Source organism: Brassica napus, chromosome C3 (genome assembly GCF_020379485.1).
Source record: "Brassica napus cultivar Da-Ae chromosome C3, Da-Ae, whole genome shotgun sequence".
NCBI lineage: Eukaryota > Viridiplantae > Streptophyta > Magnoliopsida > Brassicales > Brassicaceae > Brassica > Brassica napus.
In genome coordinates this window covers 54,020,242-54,038,292 of record NC_063446.1, presented here as the reverse complement: position 1 = coordinate 54,038,292, position 18,051 = coordinate 54,020,242, and the positions used below count along the sequence as shown (strand labels likewise).

The 18,051-nt window shown below is 36.6% G+C and overlaps 2 protein-coding genes across 2 annotated transcripts; one reads left to right on the top strand and one right to left on the bottom strand.

Moving 5' to 3' along the window:
* The first annotated feature begins 8,451 nt into the window (after positions 1–8,451).
* LOC106435287 (chlorophyll a-b binding protein 4, chloroplastic) lies at positions 8,452–10,082 on the top strand. The gene is made up of 4 exons (XM_013876157.3): positions 8,452–8,867; positions 9,153–9,301; positions 9,393–9,659; positions 9,757–10,082. The coding sequence occupies exons 1-4, from the start codon at positions 8,656–8,658 to the stop codon at positions 9,885–9,887; spliced, it is 759 nt and encodes a 252-aa protein (XP_013731611.1). The 5' UTR covers positions 8,452–8,655; the 3' UTR covers positions 9,888–10,082.
* A 51-nt stretch (positions 10,083–10,133) lies between these two features.
* LOC106435286 (structural maintenance of chromosomes protein 2-2) lies at positions 10,134–17,138 on the bottom strand. Its single transcript, XM_013876156.3, has 21 exons — positions 17,014–17,138; positions 16,565–16,908; positions 15,605–16,285; positions 15,381–15,524; positions 14,999–15,289; positions 14,741–14,926; positions 14,506–14,670; positions 14,366–14,425; positions 14,080–14,142; positions 13,496–13,587; positions 13,270–13,366; positions 12,664–12,780; positions 12,291–12,509; positions 12,023–12,163; positions 11,778–11,945; positions 11,487–11,671; positions 11,284–11,377; positions 11,113–11,201; positions 10,796–11,021; positions 10,565–10,639; positions 10,134–10,431 (listed from the first exon to the last, which is right to left on the bottom strand). Exons 2-21 carry the CDS (start codon positions 16,880–16,882, stop codon positions 10,315–10,317), a joined length of 3,528 nt encoding a protein of 1,175 aa, XP_013731610.2. The 5' UTR covers positions 16,883–16,908; positions 17,014–17,138; the 3' UTR covers positions 10,134–10,314.
* Between the last annotated feature and the right edge of the window lie 913 nt (positions 17,139–18,051).

Below are 18,051 nucleotides of genomic sequence, written 5' to 3'. Positions count from 1 at the left end.
GATTCTGCAAAAAACCACGATTCAAACCGCAAGGCCGTGGGAGGAATAGGGTACCGTACCAAAGGATGTGGTACCTACCAATTACAGACAGATTGAAAAGATTATATCAATCTGAGAGGACTGCTGCATCGATGAGGTGGCATGCGGAACATGTCCAGAGAGATGGTGAGGTTGCACATCCATCAGACGCAAGAGCGTGGAAACATTTCAACAAGGTACACGCAGATTTTGCTACAAATATTCGGAATGTCTATCTTGGGTTATGCACCGATGGATTTAGTCCATTTGGAATGTCTGGTAGACAATATTCTTTGTGGCCAGTCATTCTTACGCCGTACAATTTACCGCCGGATATGTGCATGGAACAAGAATTTCTATTTTTGACCATATTAATCCCTGGGCCGAAGCATCCAAAACGGTCTCTTGATGTTTTTCTTCAACCGTTGATAGAAGAGCTAAAGCAATTGTGGTCAGAAGGGGTGAGGACGTACGATTGTTCCTTGAAAAACAATTTTACGATGCGAGCAGTTCTGCTGTGGACGATAAGTGATTTCCCTGCTTATGGGATGTTGTCTGGCTGGACAACACATGGAAGATTATCTTGTCCATATTGTCTTGGATCGACGGATGCTTTTCAACTGAAGAATGGTAGGAAGAGTTGTTGGTTTGACTGTCATCGTCGCTTTCTTCCACTTGCCCATCCGTACAGAAGAAATAAGACATTGTTTCGGCACAAAAAAATTGTCAGAGACGGTCCTCCTCCATATCTCACCGGCCAGCAGATCGAAGCAGACATTGATTATTACGGAGCTCAGGAAACAGTTAAAGTTGGAGGAAATTGGCATGTTCCTGGAAATATGCCTGATGGATATGGTGTGTCTCACAATTGGCATAAGAAGAGTATATTTTGGGAGCTACCCTATTGGAAGGATCTTCTCTTACGCCACAATCTGGATGTCATGCATATTGAGAAGAACTTTTTTGAGAACATCATGAATACATTACTTAACGTCCCTGGGAAGACAAAAGATAACAAAAAGTCAAGGATGGACTTACCTGATATTTGCTCAAGAAGTGAGTTACATATCAAGAGCAATGGAAACGTTCCTGTTCCCATCTTCCGGTTGTCATCAGAAGCCAAAACAACCTTGTTTGACTGGGTTGCATCAGAAGTTAAGTTTCCTGATGGTTATGTTTCAAATCTGTCAAGATGTGTTGAACGAGGTCAAAAGTTCTCCGGAATGAAGAGTCATGATTGTCATGTGTTTATGCAACGACTACTTCCATTTGCTTTTGCCGAGCTCCTTCCAGCAAATGTCCATGAAGCACTTGCAGGTAATTATAAAACGTTAATATATATACATATGTTATGAAATGTTATTAATTTGATTACTTTTGCAATATACAGCCATCGGCGCTTTTTTCAGAGATCTCAGCACACGTACGTTCAAGGAAGAAGTCATCGAACAACTTCATCATAACATTCCGATCATATTGTGCAACCTGGAGAAGATATTTCCTCCTTCATTTTTTGACGTCATGGAGCATCTAGTTGTCCACCTACCGTATGAAGCATTGCTTCGTGGACCTGTTCACAACGGATGGATGTATCCGTATGAGCGACAGATGAAACATTTGAAGGGGAAAGCAAGAAATCTTGCAAAGGTGGAAGGTTCAATAGTTGCGGGAAGTTTGACAGCCGAAACATCTAACTTCACATCATACTACTTTGCTCCAACTGTTCGTACGAGGAAAAGAGTTCCTAGAAGATATGATGATGGTGGAGTACCGACATCATATCCAATTGATGGTGTTCCTGACATTTTCTGCGAAATTGCACGGTTTGGTGGTAAAACGAAAGAAGTATGGTGGTCATGTGAAGAGGATAAACATAGTGCCCACACTTATATTCTGCTCAACTGCGAGGATGCAGTGACCCGTTACTTTGAAAGGTAAATATTTTTGTGAATGTTAATTATATGAATTGCAGTTAATTATGTATGACTTGATTATTTGTTTAATTTGCAGCATGTTTGTATCTCAAGTTGAAGAAGCAATACCAGGAATATCTGCAACTGATGTGGACACACGTAAAGATAAGCACTTTGTCAAGTGGTTAAAATCACAGGTACGTAATATATCTCATACATTGATTAATTAAGTAAGTGTTTTGATACTTCAATATTAATTAAGAATAACTGCTTTTGGCAGGTTGATTATGACGATCCTTATTATCCCGTATGGTTTCACGAATTGGTTCAAGGTCCAGTTGCAAAGGTCACCACATCACCTATGTATTTCACACGAGGATTTACCTTTCACACATACGAGTATGGGAGACATCGGGCAACGAGTAACTACGGAATATGTGTGAAAGGTGAAACGGACTTTTACGGGATCTTGCAGGAGATTATTGAAGTGGAATTTCCGGGGTTATTGAAGCTAAAATGCGTCCTCTTCAAATGTGAATGGTTCGATCCTGTTGTGAACCGAGGGATTCGGTATAACAAATTTGGTGTTGTGGATGTCAATTTTGGGAGAAGATACAACAAATTTGAGCCTTTCATTTTAGCTTCACAAGCCGAGCAAGTAAGCTTCCTTCCTTATCCTCGGCTTCGAACTTCCGGGATAAACTGGTTAGCTGCTATCAAAATTACACCTCGTGGACGCATTGTCGCTGGAGAAGAACCGCCCTTGCAAGAAGAAGACGCTATCAATGAAGTTGAGGTACCAGAACAACCAACTGATGAAATCCTTTTGATCGACCCGCAAAACTTTCAATATGAAGATATTCCCGAAGATGCGACAGATGAAGCACGTGAAGACGAGTTCGAGAGAAGCGACGATGATGATTGTAATGATAGTGATGAGAACGAAAACGATTTAGAGTGATGTAATATTGATGAGAACGAAAACGATTTAGAGTGATGTAATATATGTCTCTGATGTTGTATTTCTCTATTGTAACGTATGTTTAAAGAAATATTGTTTTTTACCATCCTAATGTATGTGTAACAAATGTTGTTTTATATAATATGTATTTGTGTTAATTTTAAAAAATTATTTGGAGTTTTAGGGTTTTAGAGTTTAAGTTGGAGAAAGAGCACAAAGTAGTAGAGAAGAAGAGATATGATGTTAGATGATATGTGACTTTGGGGTTTAGGGATTTCATTCTCGGTGTTTAGGGTTAAGCGTTGTAAAATCGTCGTAAACCGATGTTTCCACGTAATTTCGTCGTAAATGGAAAAACGCGGGCCTGGTAACTTCGTCGTAAACGTGGGCCTTGTAAATTCGTCGTAAACCGATGTTTCGACGTAATTTCGTCGTAAATCGAAAAACGCGGGCCTGGTAACTTCGTCGTAAATGAAAAAACGCGGGCCTGGTAACTTCGTCGTAATGTTACGTCGCGTTTACGACGAAACATTTTTTATATATTGGGACGCCGAGACGAGGCTGCCTCGTCCATTCCTCCTAAACTCCTCTCCTCTCCCTAAGGTACATTCTCTTCCCTCCTTTTTTTTTTTTTTTAAAGTTAGTTTAGGTTATTAATTAGTTAGGTAATTAGTTTAGGTGATTATTTAGATAATTAGTTTAGGTGATTAGTTAGATGACGGAATCCTATAGTTTAGGTGATTAGTTAGGTAACAGAATAATTTTTTAATTATGTCGTCATAATTGATTAAATTTATTTAAATTTTTTTTAGATGGCTCCTAGAAGGAAACCAGCAGCACCTACTTATGCCCAGTTGTTTGGCGATGGTTCCGGTACATCTTCTTCCGGTCCATCGTCTTCCGATGCAGTTCCAGACTCTCAGACTTCTCAGAGAGTTTTTTCGAGTCCTCCTCTTCCACCGCAGATGCCTCCACCTCCTCCTCCAGCGGCTGCACCTGAGCCTGTCCCAGAAGGTGCAGTTCATCCGGATTTGCGTGTGCCTTCATATGCTCCCTTCGCGAGATATACGGTGGAGGATTTGCTTGCCCAGCCTGGACGGGAGGGTTTGGATGTTCTAGACCCCGATAGACCCCGAGGAACTTATTGGTAAGTTATTAATTTTTATTACTTTAAAATTTAATTAATTTTTATTTTGTAACAGTTAAATTGTTTTTTTCAGGTTTGGGGCTAACAACCGTGTTAGCCGGAGCGTTTCGGCGACGATTAAGGGTTACTACGACGGGGCATACCCGAACTGGAGCAAGACACCAAATCACGTTAAGATCACGTGGTTTAAATGTTTTGCGGTAAGATTTTTAATTTAATTAAATTTTCACTTTTAAATATATATATATATATATATATATATATATATATATATATATATATATATTATTATTATTAATTGTAATTTTTTCAAAATTTTTATGTTTCAGCAAAAGTGGCATTGGTCTTTGGGAATCACCGAGAGGGTGAAGGCGGAATTCGTTGCAAAGGCAAAGATACGCCTCTGCAACACAGTCTCTGATTGGAAGGACAAGTGGGAGATCTACGGGTATGAGGGAAAGCCCACTGAGCTCACGACGGATGTGTGGGATGGCCTCATCGCCTATTGGGAGCACCCCTCTTCGATCAGAAAGGCCAATTCGTGCTCGGCTTCTCGAAGGACGAAGGATAAAGATGGTCATTTGCCCATGCTTCACAGAACCGGACAAAAACCTCATGCAGGAGTCCGTCTAGAAGCTGTAAGTTTTGTTTTAAATATATATTTTAAAATATTCAATTAATATAATTTATAATATTTAATTTAATTTTTTTTTGTAGTTCGAGAAGACGGGAGTCTTACCTTCTCTGTCTGACCTATTCAAGATGACTCACGCCACATCCGACGGAGTTTTTGTGGATCCTGCATCTGAGAAACTCTTCCAAACAGTGGCTGGTCGGATTGAAGAACGGGAGACGCAACTAACCCAGGAGTCTCCCGATGGATTACCAGTCACATTGTCCACCCAAGAGGTCGACAGAATCTTCGAAGAGGTAACTTAAAATTTTAGTTTACATTATTTTAAATATTTTAACATAATTAACTATATTAATATATGTTTTGATTTTATAGGTGGCTCCTAAAAAGAAGGGACAGATAGTCGGTATAGGCTCTGTTAACGAAGTTGCAAGGGCAACTTCGTCATACACTTCGAGACGGGATGAAGAGACTGCTCAGATGAAGGCTCAAATGGATAGCCAGAAGGCTCAAATGGATAGCCAGCAGGTTCGTTTAGACTCTCTTGAGGATTTGCTAGACGTGATGGCCGTGGAAAACCCGGTTATGCAGAGAATGTTGAGTGAGAGACGAGCCGCTCTTGGAATGCCACCACGAGATCCCCAAGAGTCCGATCCAACCCGTCAACAGCCGAGCAACCCCACCAACTACTTCGACAATATGTAGTTTTTTTTCCTGTTTGTATTATGAATTTAAATATTATTGTATGACTTTTTAAAATATGTTTTCCAATTTCATATTTTGTTTTAAAATTTAAATTATTTTAAATTCTGAATATTAAATATAAATTAAAATCTATTATATACTAATTAATAATAATATAATAAGAAACGATGTAAACTCCTCGTAAACATTACATGGAGTTTACATCGAATGTTTACGAGTGATTAACATCGAAATATTTACGAGGATTTTACATCGAAATGTTTACGAGTGATTTACAACGAAAGTATTTACGTTTGCTTTACATCGAAATAATTACGTGGGCTTTACGACGAAGTCTTACGTGGCGTTTACGACGAATCCTTTCCCTGCGCTTTACGAGGAATATATTTCGTCGTAAACGTAACGAGTCGTTTACGACGAAACCTCCGTTACGACGGACGTTTAACAACGAAACATCTTTCGACGTTAATTCGTCGTAACACCCCGTTTACGACGAATTTACAACGAATACTGCCCTAGTAAAAAATATGTTTTCTTGTAGTGGCTGTACATTTATTGTTCTAGATATTTCTCCCTATTTCTACACAGGTTTTTGTTGTAATTCAGTTTATTATATGCTTGTAACTGTAAGTTTTTAGCTGTAATTTTAAAATAAAATATACGTTATGTATATATAGATCATCAAAGTTTACTATTATTTAATATAATATGTAAATAACATTTATGTTTTCTAAAAAGTTCAATAGTTTCTGAAATTACTCACATGTATATTAATTATCAATAAAATTTTAAAATTATAGTAAAATTTATATCTGAATAGTAATAAACCTTAACTTATGTAATATATTTGATATTATAAATGATTTTTTTACTGTACAGATTTTTTAGAATAAATAATAAAGATGTAGGATTTTTTCCTAATATACATAAGAAAACGTTTTCTTTTTTTTTCTATAGGTTTAGAAATTGAGTTAAATCATGATGATAAAATTAGTAAAAAAATTATAGGCTTTAACTTTTAAAGATTCTATATCATGATTAGTAAAGTTGGATGATTTAATACAAAACAAATCTAAAAATGAGATAAAATCCAAGCAATCATCTACGATAACTTTATGCTAGCTGGAGTCGTTGATTTATAATGATTTAGTTTCATTGGGATTTAGTTAGCTAAAGCATTTTTGATAATTCTTTTAATATTTGTTGCAAAAAAAAAATATGTCGATATTTTCTTAAATATTTTGCATATTGTCATAAACCATAATATTAAACTTAGTAAATATCTTAAAAGAACTTAGTAAATATCTTAAAAGAACTTAGTAAATTTCTTAAGTAAATATATTTATAGTTTTCCATGTATTGTGTGAAATTATCATAATTTAGTGTTAGGTAAGGATATTTCTAATGGTTACTTTCATCTTTTTCTTTTAAAAAGAGGTAAACTCAAAATGAATTTATGTTTTGCTTAAGTGGTTTTTCTTTTTTTCTTTCATTTAAAAATATTACAAAATATGTTATTTTTAATAGTTATAAATAATTCTAATGATACTTATTATTTAAAAAATATGTAAATACAATTTTGCTTTAACTAGAATATCTTCATATACATAAATTTAGTTTCTAAAAGAATGTACAATGATTTATATAATTTTATAATGAAATATTAATAATTTTGTTAAAGTATAAAATATAAATATTAAAAAAAAATCGATGTAAAAACATTATGTAAAAGTTTAAATATTAATTTAACAATAAAAATTGACATTAAAATAAGATTGTGAATAGTATTCTTTCAAATTTGAATAATAATATTTATAAAAAAAATTCCCTTAAAATAATGCATTATTGTAAGAGATTTTTCCTTATTTTCTTATGTTTTTTCCTCCAAATGAGAAACCAATACAGATGAGTAAATTGATTATGTTAGCTCATTAGAGCATTTTCAACCCCACTCCATAATTTACTGCAAAATGGAGTAGAAAATGGAGTGACGAACAAACAAAAAACTTATTACTCACTCCATTTTGAATGGGGTTGGAGATGCTCTTAGACTATCATTGACTATCCGTAACCAATACAGATTGGTCTAATGAGCTAATATAATCAATTTACTTCACTTCATCGGTCTTGGTCAGTGGCTAAAGAAGTATGACATACTATTGGGCTGTGAAATAATTGGGCGCAACGAAAGACTCGGTTAGGAAACAAAAGGCCCAGAGGTAAGCATGAATATAACAAGAAACCGTGGCTCGTTGCAGTTTTTTTTTTTTTTTTGATATCGCCTATTCGGTCAGTCCAAGAAAGAACATACTTAGTGCTATATAGTGAATTAGCCCAAAATCGTACTATACTATCTGACCTGAATTTGAATATCTTTTAACTATTGCACGTGGAACCGATCGTATGTTATGATATACCATCTAAACCATCTAGACTAAAACTCAAGCCCAAACTAATCACTGAATTTAGTTCCTAACAGAAATCAAATCTAGAACCAACCTTATACACCAACACTCGAGATTATCACAAAACTACTATCACTTGCTGATTGCGGCTCTCAACTGACTAAAACAAAGAAAAGAGAAGAAAAATAATGTACCGTGATCGTCGTGCCTTTCATCTTACTACAAGAACATGTAAAATATTATTCAATCATTGATGTAGAAATAAAACTACTTGTATTGAAGAAACAAAAAAAAAAAAAATTCAGACGGTAGCATGATCAGCAAAAGCTTATATTCTTGAAAGTTCGCATTTTTTCAATTTAGATTTCACTTATATGGTTAGAGAAATGTTACAATTTTTTAACCCCTATGTAAACATATAAGAAAAGAAAAAAGTCTATAAGAAAAGAAAAATACTTGCTTTTTTTTTGTAACACAAGAAAAATACTTGCTTATCCATCCAAGGATTAAAATACTTCCTCTTAGTTCCATTTGATTGGTTGAGGAGATTTCTCACTCGACTATAGTATTTCAACGACACGGGGGATAATAGTGGACCCCACACTATCTTATTCAGACCAATGTTAAAGAAGATAAAAATCCTGTTAGATACGCTACCAAGATAAACTGATAAGCCTTTATCTCCCATCAAACCCATCTCATCCGTGTAATCAACCACGTAATCTGATCCAACGGTGAATACCTAGTCATTAAACCACAGCCACGAGAACCCACATCACAATTGTCTATTTCTTCACAATCATCTCCACACACATCTTTCATCTCTTGATTCCAATCCATTATCTCTTCCTGTATCCAGTTCTGTAGGGGAAATGGCCACTGTTACTACTCAAGCCTCGGCCTCGATATTCAGACCATGCACTTCAAAGCCAAGATTCCTCACCGGTTCTTCCGGCAGGTTGAACCGAGATTTGTCGTTTAAGTCAATCGGCTCATCATCCTCAAAGACGGCCTCGTTCAAGGTTGAAGCTAAGAAAGGAGAATGGTTGCCCGGTTTGGCATCTCCTGGTTATCTCAACGGCAGGTAATTTTACAAACTGTACAGCCAGTTTTTGGTTTAATACAACTGGATCATTGATTTGGTTTAGGTTGACCGTGTCCCATACCGGTTCAGTTAATGTTTATAACAAGAACCAGGAGAATTGGACAATCGTTTTGTGGTTAGTTTAACGCTGTCCGAAATCGGTTTAGTAAGACAAATTGGATAAATGGTTTTGGTTTTGGCTAATTAGATCGGATCTGCCCAGTACCGGTTTAGCTAGTGTGCATGGTACTGTCACTCACATGACTCGTATACATAAATTTGCAGTCTTGCCGGGGACAATGGGTTTGACCCATTGGGACTTGCAGAGGATCCAGAGAACTTGAAGTGGTTCATCCAGGCAGAGCTTGTCAACGGACGGTGGGCTATGCTTGGCGTCGCAGGGATGCTTTTGCCGGAAGTTTTCACCAAGATCGGTGAGACATCATTATAACATGACCTAAAATAAAAATTGTAAACATTTGTTTCAAGAACTTGACACATGTTTTTGTTAAAAACTGTTTGTAGGAATCATCAACGTTCCTGAGTGGTATGATGCTGGAAAAGAGCAGTATTTTGCATCATCATCGACATTGTTCGTGATCGAATTCATATTGTTTCATTACGTTGAGATCAGACGGTGGCAAGACATTAAGAACCCAGGAAGTGTGAACCAAGACCCTATCTTCAAGCAATACAGCTTGCCTCCAAATGAAGTTGGTTACCCTGGAGGAATCTTTAACCCGCTTAACTTCGCTCCTACGCTCGAGGCCAAGGAGAAAGAGCTTGCAAACGGTAAGCTTCGGAAGTGATGATCCGTTCTCTGTTGTGTTACACAATAAACGCAGTTAAAGACTAAAAGGCTATTTTGTTGTTGTTGTTGTGGTTGCAGGGAGGTTGGCTATGTTGGCATTCTTAGGGTTCGTGATTCAACACAATGTGACTGGAAAAGGACCATTTGAGAACCTCTTGCAGCACCTGTCTGACCCATGGCACAACACCATTGTCCAAACCTTCAGCTGAAGATTTAATACAGACTTATGAAACTCATTTCTCTCGATCTTCTGCTACCTTCATATCTGTGTTTGTTGCATCTTAGAGTTCTTGGTTTGTGAGCTTGAAACAGTATGGTATTTGTTGTAGCTCAATGAACAAACTTAAAAATCTTGTGTGTACAAAGGAACTAAGTTCATCAAGATTGTGCTACTCTTTAATATCTATCTATCTATTCATGTGGTACAATGCACATCATAACTTAGAACTCCAATCTCTTCAAACATTTGCAACAAGAAACCCTTAAGTCTAATATAAGATAATGATCTCTAATTCTCTAAGTAGTAGACAATGGCTACCACCCAATCATTTGCTACATATCTTGGGAGACAAGTTGTCACACTTGGAAGCAAAAGAGTATAGACATCATTACAGTTGCTACGCTTTTATAAGCAGGTTATTTGCTCTGTTTTGTTACTGTCCTCTGGACCGTTGAAACACCATCCACGAATTTTGTTCGGAAGAGAACATCAGCGTTGTTGAACATTCCTTCTTTCAGTGAAACCACGATGAACTGTTAAGAGAAATCATATGAATGGATAAGTAAACTTGAGTTGACACATGAGAATAAGAAGCTTTATGATTTTCAGAATCATGGGAATAGCTAGTGACTACAAGATCAGAAGAAAACACATATATTATGTGACCTGTGAATGCGGGAAATGAGTTTTAATCATTCTTCCTATGTTCTGCGTGTGGCTAAGATCGAGAGCTGCATCAACCTAATAAAATCAATGCAACCAATTATCTTATGTTTTTTTTTTTTAAAAACGTCATAAAACTTGAAACTGTCCTGTTATCGTGAACAATCCAAGATCACTGAATGTGAGAAGAATCCATGTCAATTGATTCATAAAAACTGGAAAATCAAGGAGTACCTCGTCTAAGATATAAAGAGGAGCTGGCTTGAAGAGAAGCAATGCAAGGATTAAAGAAAGTGCAAGAAGAGACCTTTGCCCTCCGCTGAGTTCGGATAGAGACTGTTTCCAGACACTTCCAAAAGCAACACGGACCTCAAGACCATCGAGGAAACTACCTCCTTCTGGAGGTTCTAGTTTTGCCATGGTGCCAGGTAGTAAAGTTGAAAAGATGGAACCAAAATCCCTGTAGATATTGTAAACTTATCTCAAAATGTAGTAAAATGAAGTGAATCCCATGGCAAAACGAGAAAACGGATAGAAAATAAGCGACTTACTGATTAACTTTAACCCAGGTAACTTTCAGTGTTTCCTTTTTCTTCTCATCAAGCTCCTCGATCACTTTCTTGATTTTGGATTTGTCAGTCTAAGAAAAAAATGAAAGAAAACACAGGTTTAAACGCAAGTACAGCTGTTAAAATATGTTGCACAGACCCTCCAAAACTAACCTCGATTATATTTTTCTTGGACATAAGAGCATTGTACTCATCTTCTGCTTTCTCAAACATAGCCATGACCTTCTTGTTCACTCTTTTCTCAAGACTTGAAGACAAGGAACAAGAAAGAAAAAGAAAGCCATATTCCATTGATATTGTGCATTGCATTATATCAAATTGCAAGTATAAATCTATGAAAATCCTCGGAAACATACCTTGACTGATCTGTCTGGAGCCTTTCAAGTTCTTCTCTTGCTTTATAAGGATCACGGGATTCAAAATCATAGTCCGTCCCTCCTTTTCCGAAAAGCGTTTTCTCGGTTATTATCCATGCATGCTTCTCAATAAGTTTGTCTACCTTCACAGAACAATCTTTCTGTTCCATCTCCATCCTCGTTACCTAATCAGAGTAAAACAATCAAATAAACCCAAGAAATCTATCATTAGATTAGGAGACGACAGTAAGAGTAATGCATCTCAAGCCAAAAACATTGAAGAAAGAATACCTCATTTTGCAACTTCTTTTTCTCAAGCTTCATTTCGCTAAGCTTCTGCAGACTTTTTTCCTGGTCTGCAACAAAACCACTTATCTGTGTATCACATTCCTTCATCTTTTCGTGTATTAACTTGAGCTCAGCAAGAGACTGATTATGATCCTTCTGTATGGCATCCACCTGCAGGGTAGTCACATCCAGATTTTATGTATATATTATATAATCTTAAAAGATATCAAGAGAAATAACTGAAGTACCTTGGCTCGTTGCTTATCCACATCGGAAGCCAGAGTGCTAATTTGCGTCCTCAATGAAGCTAGCTGGCTCTCTAAAGATGACTGTTCCTGCACCACTGCTTCTTGCTCCATCAAAAGCCTCTCTCTTTCATTTTCATGACCCTATAAATCAAGAAGTAGCATATAGCAAAAGCATTTAGAAATGTCAAAAGGCTAAAAGCTGGACAAACCAGGATAAGGAAAAGGCATGAAGTTTAATCTAAGTCTTTGACTGAAAGATTTGGAGTACCTTTAGATCTTTTGACGATGCCTGAATACGAGCTTTGATACTTTTAATATTCTTTTCCAAGTCCTTGAGTCTTCCCTCTCTGTTCTTATCATGATCTTTGATGGATTTCTCTAGCGTGGAGACAGTAACAGCACAACTCTTGTAACGACCTTCCTTCTCTTTGATCTGGGATCTCATTTCTTCAAACTCTTCTTCAAGTTTCTTCACCGCTTCACCAAGCTACACATAGACGATTGGTAGAAGGGAGCGAGAGTATTAAATATGCTTTCAGCACCACAAGACAGCAAAAATTTGAATTGGTAAAAACTAAACTAGAAAGATGTGAATAAAAAATGGATGTGGATAAAAGAAGATGCGAAACAGAGATACTAACCTTGTGGTGCTCGTTCTGCTCGGCCCTTTTTAGAAATAAGGATAAGTCATACATTTTAAGCTCCAATTGTGCTTTCATGTCTGTGAACTTCTTTTGAAGAGGCTTAAGCTCATTGATCTGCAATGTCAAAATGAACCGGTAGGGTTTTACACAACCAAAAGAGCTAATTTTACCAAGGTGCCCAAAGAAGACTCGACAATAACATTATGTGCGTGCCTTCACAAACATATGTGAGGTACAGAAAAATCCTACAAAACCAAACATGAGATATAAAAATATGATGCAATGACGTTAGCTAAACATTTGCTTCCTTTGAGCCAGAAACAACTAAACTGATTGAATATTTGAGACGACGAGGCATCCAAAAATGGTTCAAACTTCAAAGTGTCAGTTTCAGCAGCTCAGATTGTATTTTATTTTAAACAATGAATGCATGAGACCTGAGTTCCCAATGATCCAGATCTAATTCTAAACTGTCGAAGATGTATAAGCTTTATGGTTCGAGCCGTATTGAAATTCTATGGTGTCTAACTCAGCTGCCAAACCCACTTTGTCTTTTTCTAAAAGGAAAGTAATAGCTAATGACAAAATTTGAAAGAAATTTACCTTTGCTTCAATTTCGTACAACCTTTTCTGGTGTACTTGAAGTTTTGTTTCAGCCTCTGCCAGATCATGAAGTTGCCTTAGGAGCTCACCTCCACCCCTAAGACAGAAAAATACGAAATACACAATGTTTTTGGTCAGTTTTTTAGGACTGCTGAACCATATCTGTATGAAATCAAGTACATAAACGCCAAAAAGATCTAGAGGTATAATCGAAAGAATGACATACTTGCGACTTCCACCAGTAAGAAGACCACTTGGCTGAAATATATCACCTTCAAGTGTCACAGTTGGAGTCCGAATGTCCCTATTAAAAGCAACCTGCCGAACCATAATTCGAGCAAAAAAATCAAAGAATGAAACATCTAAATAAAAAAGAGTGGTCTGCCATCGAAATATAGGTATCTAATAGTAGAGAAGATAATAAGGAAAAGATTTTGGGTCAGAAAAATGAACCTATAACCCAACAAAGCGATCAAGCTTTGAGAAAAGAAAAAACTTAATCATATGAGAACTCTCCCTCTGCTAGACACGGAGAGGTTCGACAGTTACATAACATTGAATCAATGATAGGAACTAAACTCTTCTACGGCCATCCTTAATCTAAAAAGGGAAATCATCGTTTGGAATTTTGACATATATTGTATTTTTCACTGTGATAATCAAAGAAAAGGTTGACTTAAGAGACTATATAACAAAGACGCAGCTGAAAATACATGTCAAGTAAGAACAAACATACTCTAATGTCTCTACAACATCCTTCACGAACACAGAGTTAGAACACACATACTCTGTTGTCTAGGAAATACTTACTTCCTTTGCCACATCAGTAGTTTTGCAAACAAATGTCGATCCGAATACAAATTCCATGGCATTCTGCAAAGAATTATAGAATGTCGAAAATTAATGGTCATGGACTAATCGTTTCTGTCTGTCCGTAACAAAATGTTCTGAAACTAACAATCAGTAGATAAACAGCTCATGAATGTGACAATTATTTTCTGCATTGCATAATATATTAGTTATCAGAAATTTTATAAGCTAATGGATGATGCAAATGTAACAGATTCTCGATATTTTGAGCAGGCAACCAGTGCACCTTTATTTCTTCGCTATAACCAACTAAAGAAAGTGCCAGTTCCGCGTTACCCTTCCCCACCTGAAAATTAATAGAAAATCAGCAAAGAACAAAGAAAAAAAAAAGTTGAATTTGACAGTAAAATAAAAAGATCCATATACCAATCTGACAGCGGCTTGCTGCACTCTAGATGGGACTAAGTGAGACTGAATTTTGTTAAGAGGTATAATCGTAACTCTTCTCCGTAGATCACCCTTTTGTAGGAGCTGTTTTCCAGTATCTTCTGTGTCTACAACAACATTAAATAACTTTCCACCAGCTGTAACCTGAACAATAGTCCTCTTAGAAAACTCAAATGAGTTAACAACGTATAATGATAAGATAATACCCACTTACCTCCAGAGCTGTCATTGAGGATCTATCATTTACTTTTATCAGTTTTGCAACCACACCTTTCACCTTTGATCGATCAAAGTTCTTCACAGGATCACGATACGTAAACTGAACATTTGCTAATTGAGCTGAAAGATCTCGCACAATGTCTTTCATCCTTTGCCCAATTTCAAGTTCCGATCCTCGATCCTAAGAGAAAATTTGAGATAGATCTTTATGTAACAGAAGGAAAAAAAAAAATCAAATAACAAGCACGCTAACCTTCTCCAATGCTTCCATCTGACCCTCTTTATATGGAACAGAATCAAGTGCCCTTTTCACACTTTCAACATCATTTTTCCTCGCATCAAGTTCATTTTCCACTGCAACAGCTTCTTCTCGTTTTGACATTAATTGGGACTTCTTCTCTTTTAGGTCCTTTTCACAGTGAATAATTTTGGTATTCAGTTGTTTCAACTCCGTTTCAGCTGTTCCAACAGAAATCTTTGCATCACGTAGTTGATCTTCAAGGCATTTTTCTTCATCTCCACTACTCTTACCAGCTAGAACACCCTAATTATTCAGAGACCTAAATTCAATTAACATACAAGATAGACTAAGGCAATTTGGCAGTAAATAAAGATTCTTCTTCAGGTGGTACTACCTGGTGCTCTCTTTCACACTCTTCTAAGGTGGTGGAAAGTTCCTGAAATTTCAGTTTTAGGTCTGCTGCTCCTTCGTCAGACTTCTTCAGAGCAGAAGCTCTCTCTTCTACAGATTTCTTCAAATCTTCTATATTATGAACAATCTAGCAACACCAAAAGTTGTCAGAAAATCGCCATGGAATCTGTCACCATTCCAACACAAGGTTAAGACCTGTCAGCTAACCTTTTCAGCATTATTTTCTTCGCCCTGTAGAGTGTCCTCCATATTATTAAGCTTTGAAAATTCACGTGTCACTTCATTAGACAGTGCATCCACTTTGTCAGACAAAGTTTTTACTTCTCCACCCATGCTGGCTTCCCTTGCCCGAGTCAAAGTTTTTACCTGTTTATCCAGTTCCGATATTTCTCCCAGTGTCTTCTCCGTCTCTTCGTCAATACTAGTCATTTTTGTCTTCATCTGTTCAACCCCATGAAGAGAGCTGTCTCTAACTTTCTCTGCTTGAACATATTGAAAAGCGAGACAGAACCTCTTTAGCCGATCTAGCTCCGCGTTACCATTAGCCCACTGCATATACTGCGCCTTTTCTTTCCTCAGCTTCTCCAAAGCCGGCGATATCTCTTGATCAAGGAGTTGATTTATCTCATCGACCTTGGTTTGCTTTTTCTCTAGCGTCTTCAATGCAGCCTCCTTCTTGTTTTCATACATCCTCGTACCAGCTGATTCTTCAAGCATCGACAAGATCTCCGGAGGTTTCATGTTCAAAACCTTGGTTATACGGCCTTGCATAATCAGAAAATGGGGATTATTGACGTTAAGTTGCACCGAGTGGAAAAGGTTCTGAACTTGACTTGGTTGAGCAAGCTTCCCATTGATCAGATACTTGTTCCTTCCACCAACAACAATCTTCAAAGCCAAAAGAGAAAAGCTAATCAAAACGAAACATTTTTCACCATAGTCTTATAACATAGGGAGTATAATCAAACTAAACAAGCTTCCCCATTAATCAATCAAATACTTGTTCCTTACACTAACAACAATCTTCAGAGCCAAAAGACACACACAAATAAAAGAAAAACAATCAAGCTAAGACCTCTTCCACCATAACCTTATAACATACTTTAATCAACCAAAATTTTCTAAGCTTGAGATTAATAAGTAGAGCAAAAGAGAAATGTGACATACTTGTCGAGTCACAGTTATCTCAGAGTGTTGTTCATAGCCGAGAGGACTCCTATTCACCTCGGAGTTATCAAAAGTAACCGACACAGTGGCCTTGGTAATCCCTGCTTGTCCTTGCTTGTAGACGAGCTCCTGCAGATTAGCGGCTCGAACTTGCTGGAGGTTAGTGATACCCAGCACGAAGCAGACGGAATCGAGGATGTTGGATTTCCCGGAGCCGTTCAGACCCGTGATGGCGTTGAAATGCGGGTCGAAACCCGGAACCACCGTCCTCGTGGCGTATGATTTAAAACCTTCCAAGCATATCTCCTTTATGTGCATCTTCTTCCTCCCCCTCCAAATTAACCCTAGAAAACGCGAGACGAGAGAAGCTATTTCACATGAACCCTAGAAGAGGAAGAGTCACTACAAAGCTTAACTACGAAATTGAAATCGCAGATACAAAATCCAACCGTTGCGGAAGAAACAGAGACGAATCTTGACTCTTCCTTTTTTTTCCTCTGTGAGGATTATTCCGATTGAGTGAAATTGAATTTTTCTTTTCTTTCCAATTTGGGAGTTTCGATTTAGGTTAAGCAAAAGCGCGGGAGAATGGAATTTAGTATCCCTACCCTCCTAACCTTCTACTCCATCTAGAGGGACTATTATTTTTATGTAGTAGACCCGAAATCTCTAACCAAAATCGACCTGGAAAACCCGGTTCTAATCGGGTTTGGATATATATATATTTTACCCTGCTCAATATTTGTATTTACATTCATGACTCTTGGTTTAAAATCCGCTCTTAGACCGATTAACTATCTGAATAACCCCAAAAAATTATTAATATTAAATATTTTTTAGTAATTTCGGTATATTTTTAAGTTTTTGATTCATATTTTTGAATACAGTTTTAAGATTACATACATCTTGTAAATTTTTGATATTTGAATATTTTTTTGATATTTTGGTTATTTTCGTTAAATACTTGAATCGAATAATATCCGTAAAATTTTGATACTTGAATCGAAAGATGAGCACAAATCAAGTACTCGATAATTTTTTCACTCATTCAAGTAATTGTATTTATGACTTGAACTTGGTACTTGATAAAGCAAATATTTGATATATCAAGTATTCGAAAAAACAAAAGTTAATAGTTGCAAGTTACATGACCATGCTGGTTATTTGTCGCAACCAAGTACTTGTTTATAAAATACTTACAAACTAAATAAAAATACAATTTCAAATAAAAATAAATTTATGAATTTTCTTTTTTTAATGGACTTTTTTTTTATCAAATATAACATTTTTATATTTTTCAGTAACAATTATAAGTAATAAAATATTTTTATAGATAAATTTTAACCGGCAACAATAAGGAGACAAATATTAAAAGATCTGAAGATATTCGATGCTTGATTTATACTTTGCAAATAATATGATTTGTTGGCTTGTTACCCTATTTAACAATATTGAGTAACTGATTTCTTATGAAAAAAACGAGGTAA

Excerpts from the sequence above, each read along its gene's own strand:
- LOC106435286 (XM_013876156.3), bottom strand. The coding sequence starts at position 16,882 with ATGCACATAAAGGAGATATGCTTGGAAGGTTTTAAATCATACGCCACG. Across the intron at positions 14,671-14,740 it reads CCTCAATGACAGCTCTGGAG|GTTACAGCTGGTGGAAAGTT; the intron begins GTAAGTGGGTAT and ends ACTATTGTTCAG. Across the intron at positions 11,672-11,777 it reads AAAAGAAGTTGCAAAATGAG|GTAACGAGGATGGAGATGGA; the intron begins GTATTCTTTCTT and ends TACTCTGATTAG.
- LOC106435287 (XM_013876157.3), top strand. The coding sequence starts at position 8,656 with ATGGCCACTGTTACTACTCAAGCCTCGGCCTCGATATTCAGACCATGC. Across the intron at positions 9,302-9,392 it reads GGAAGTTTTCACCAAGATCG|GAATCATCAACGTTCCTGAG; the intron begins GTGAGACATCAT and ends AACTGTTTGTAG. Across the intron at positions 9,660-9,756 it reads GGAGAAAGAGCTTGCAAACG|GGAGGTTGGCTATGTTGGCA; the intron begins GTAAGCTTCGGA and ends TTGTGGTTGCAG.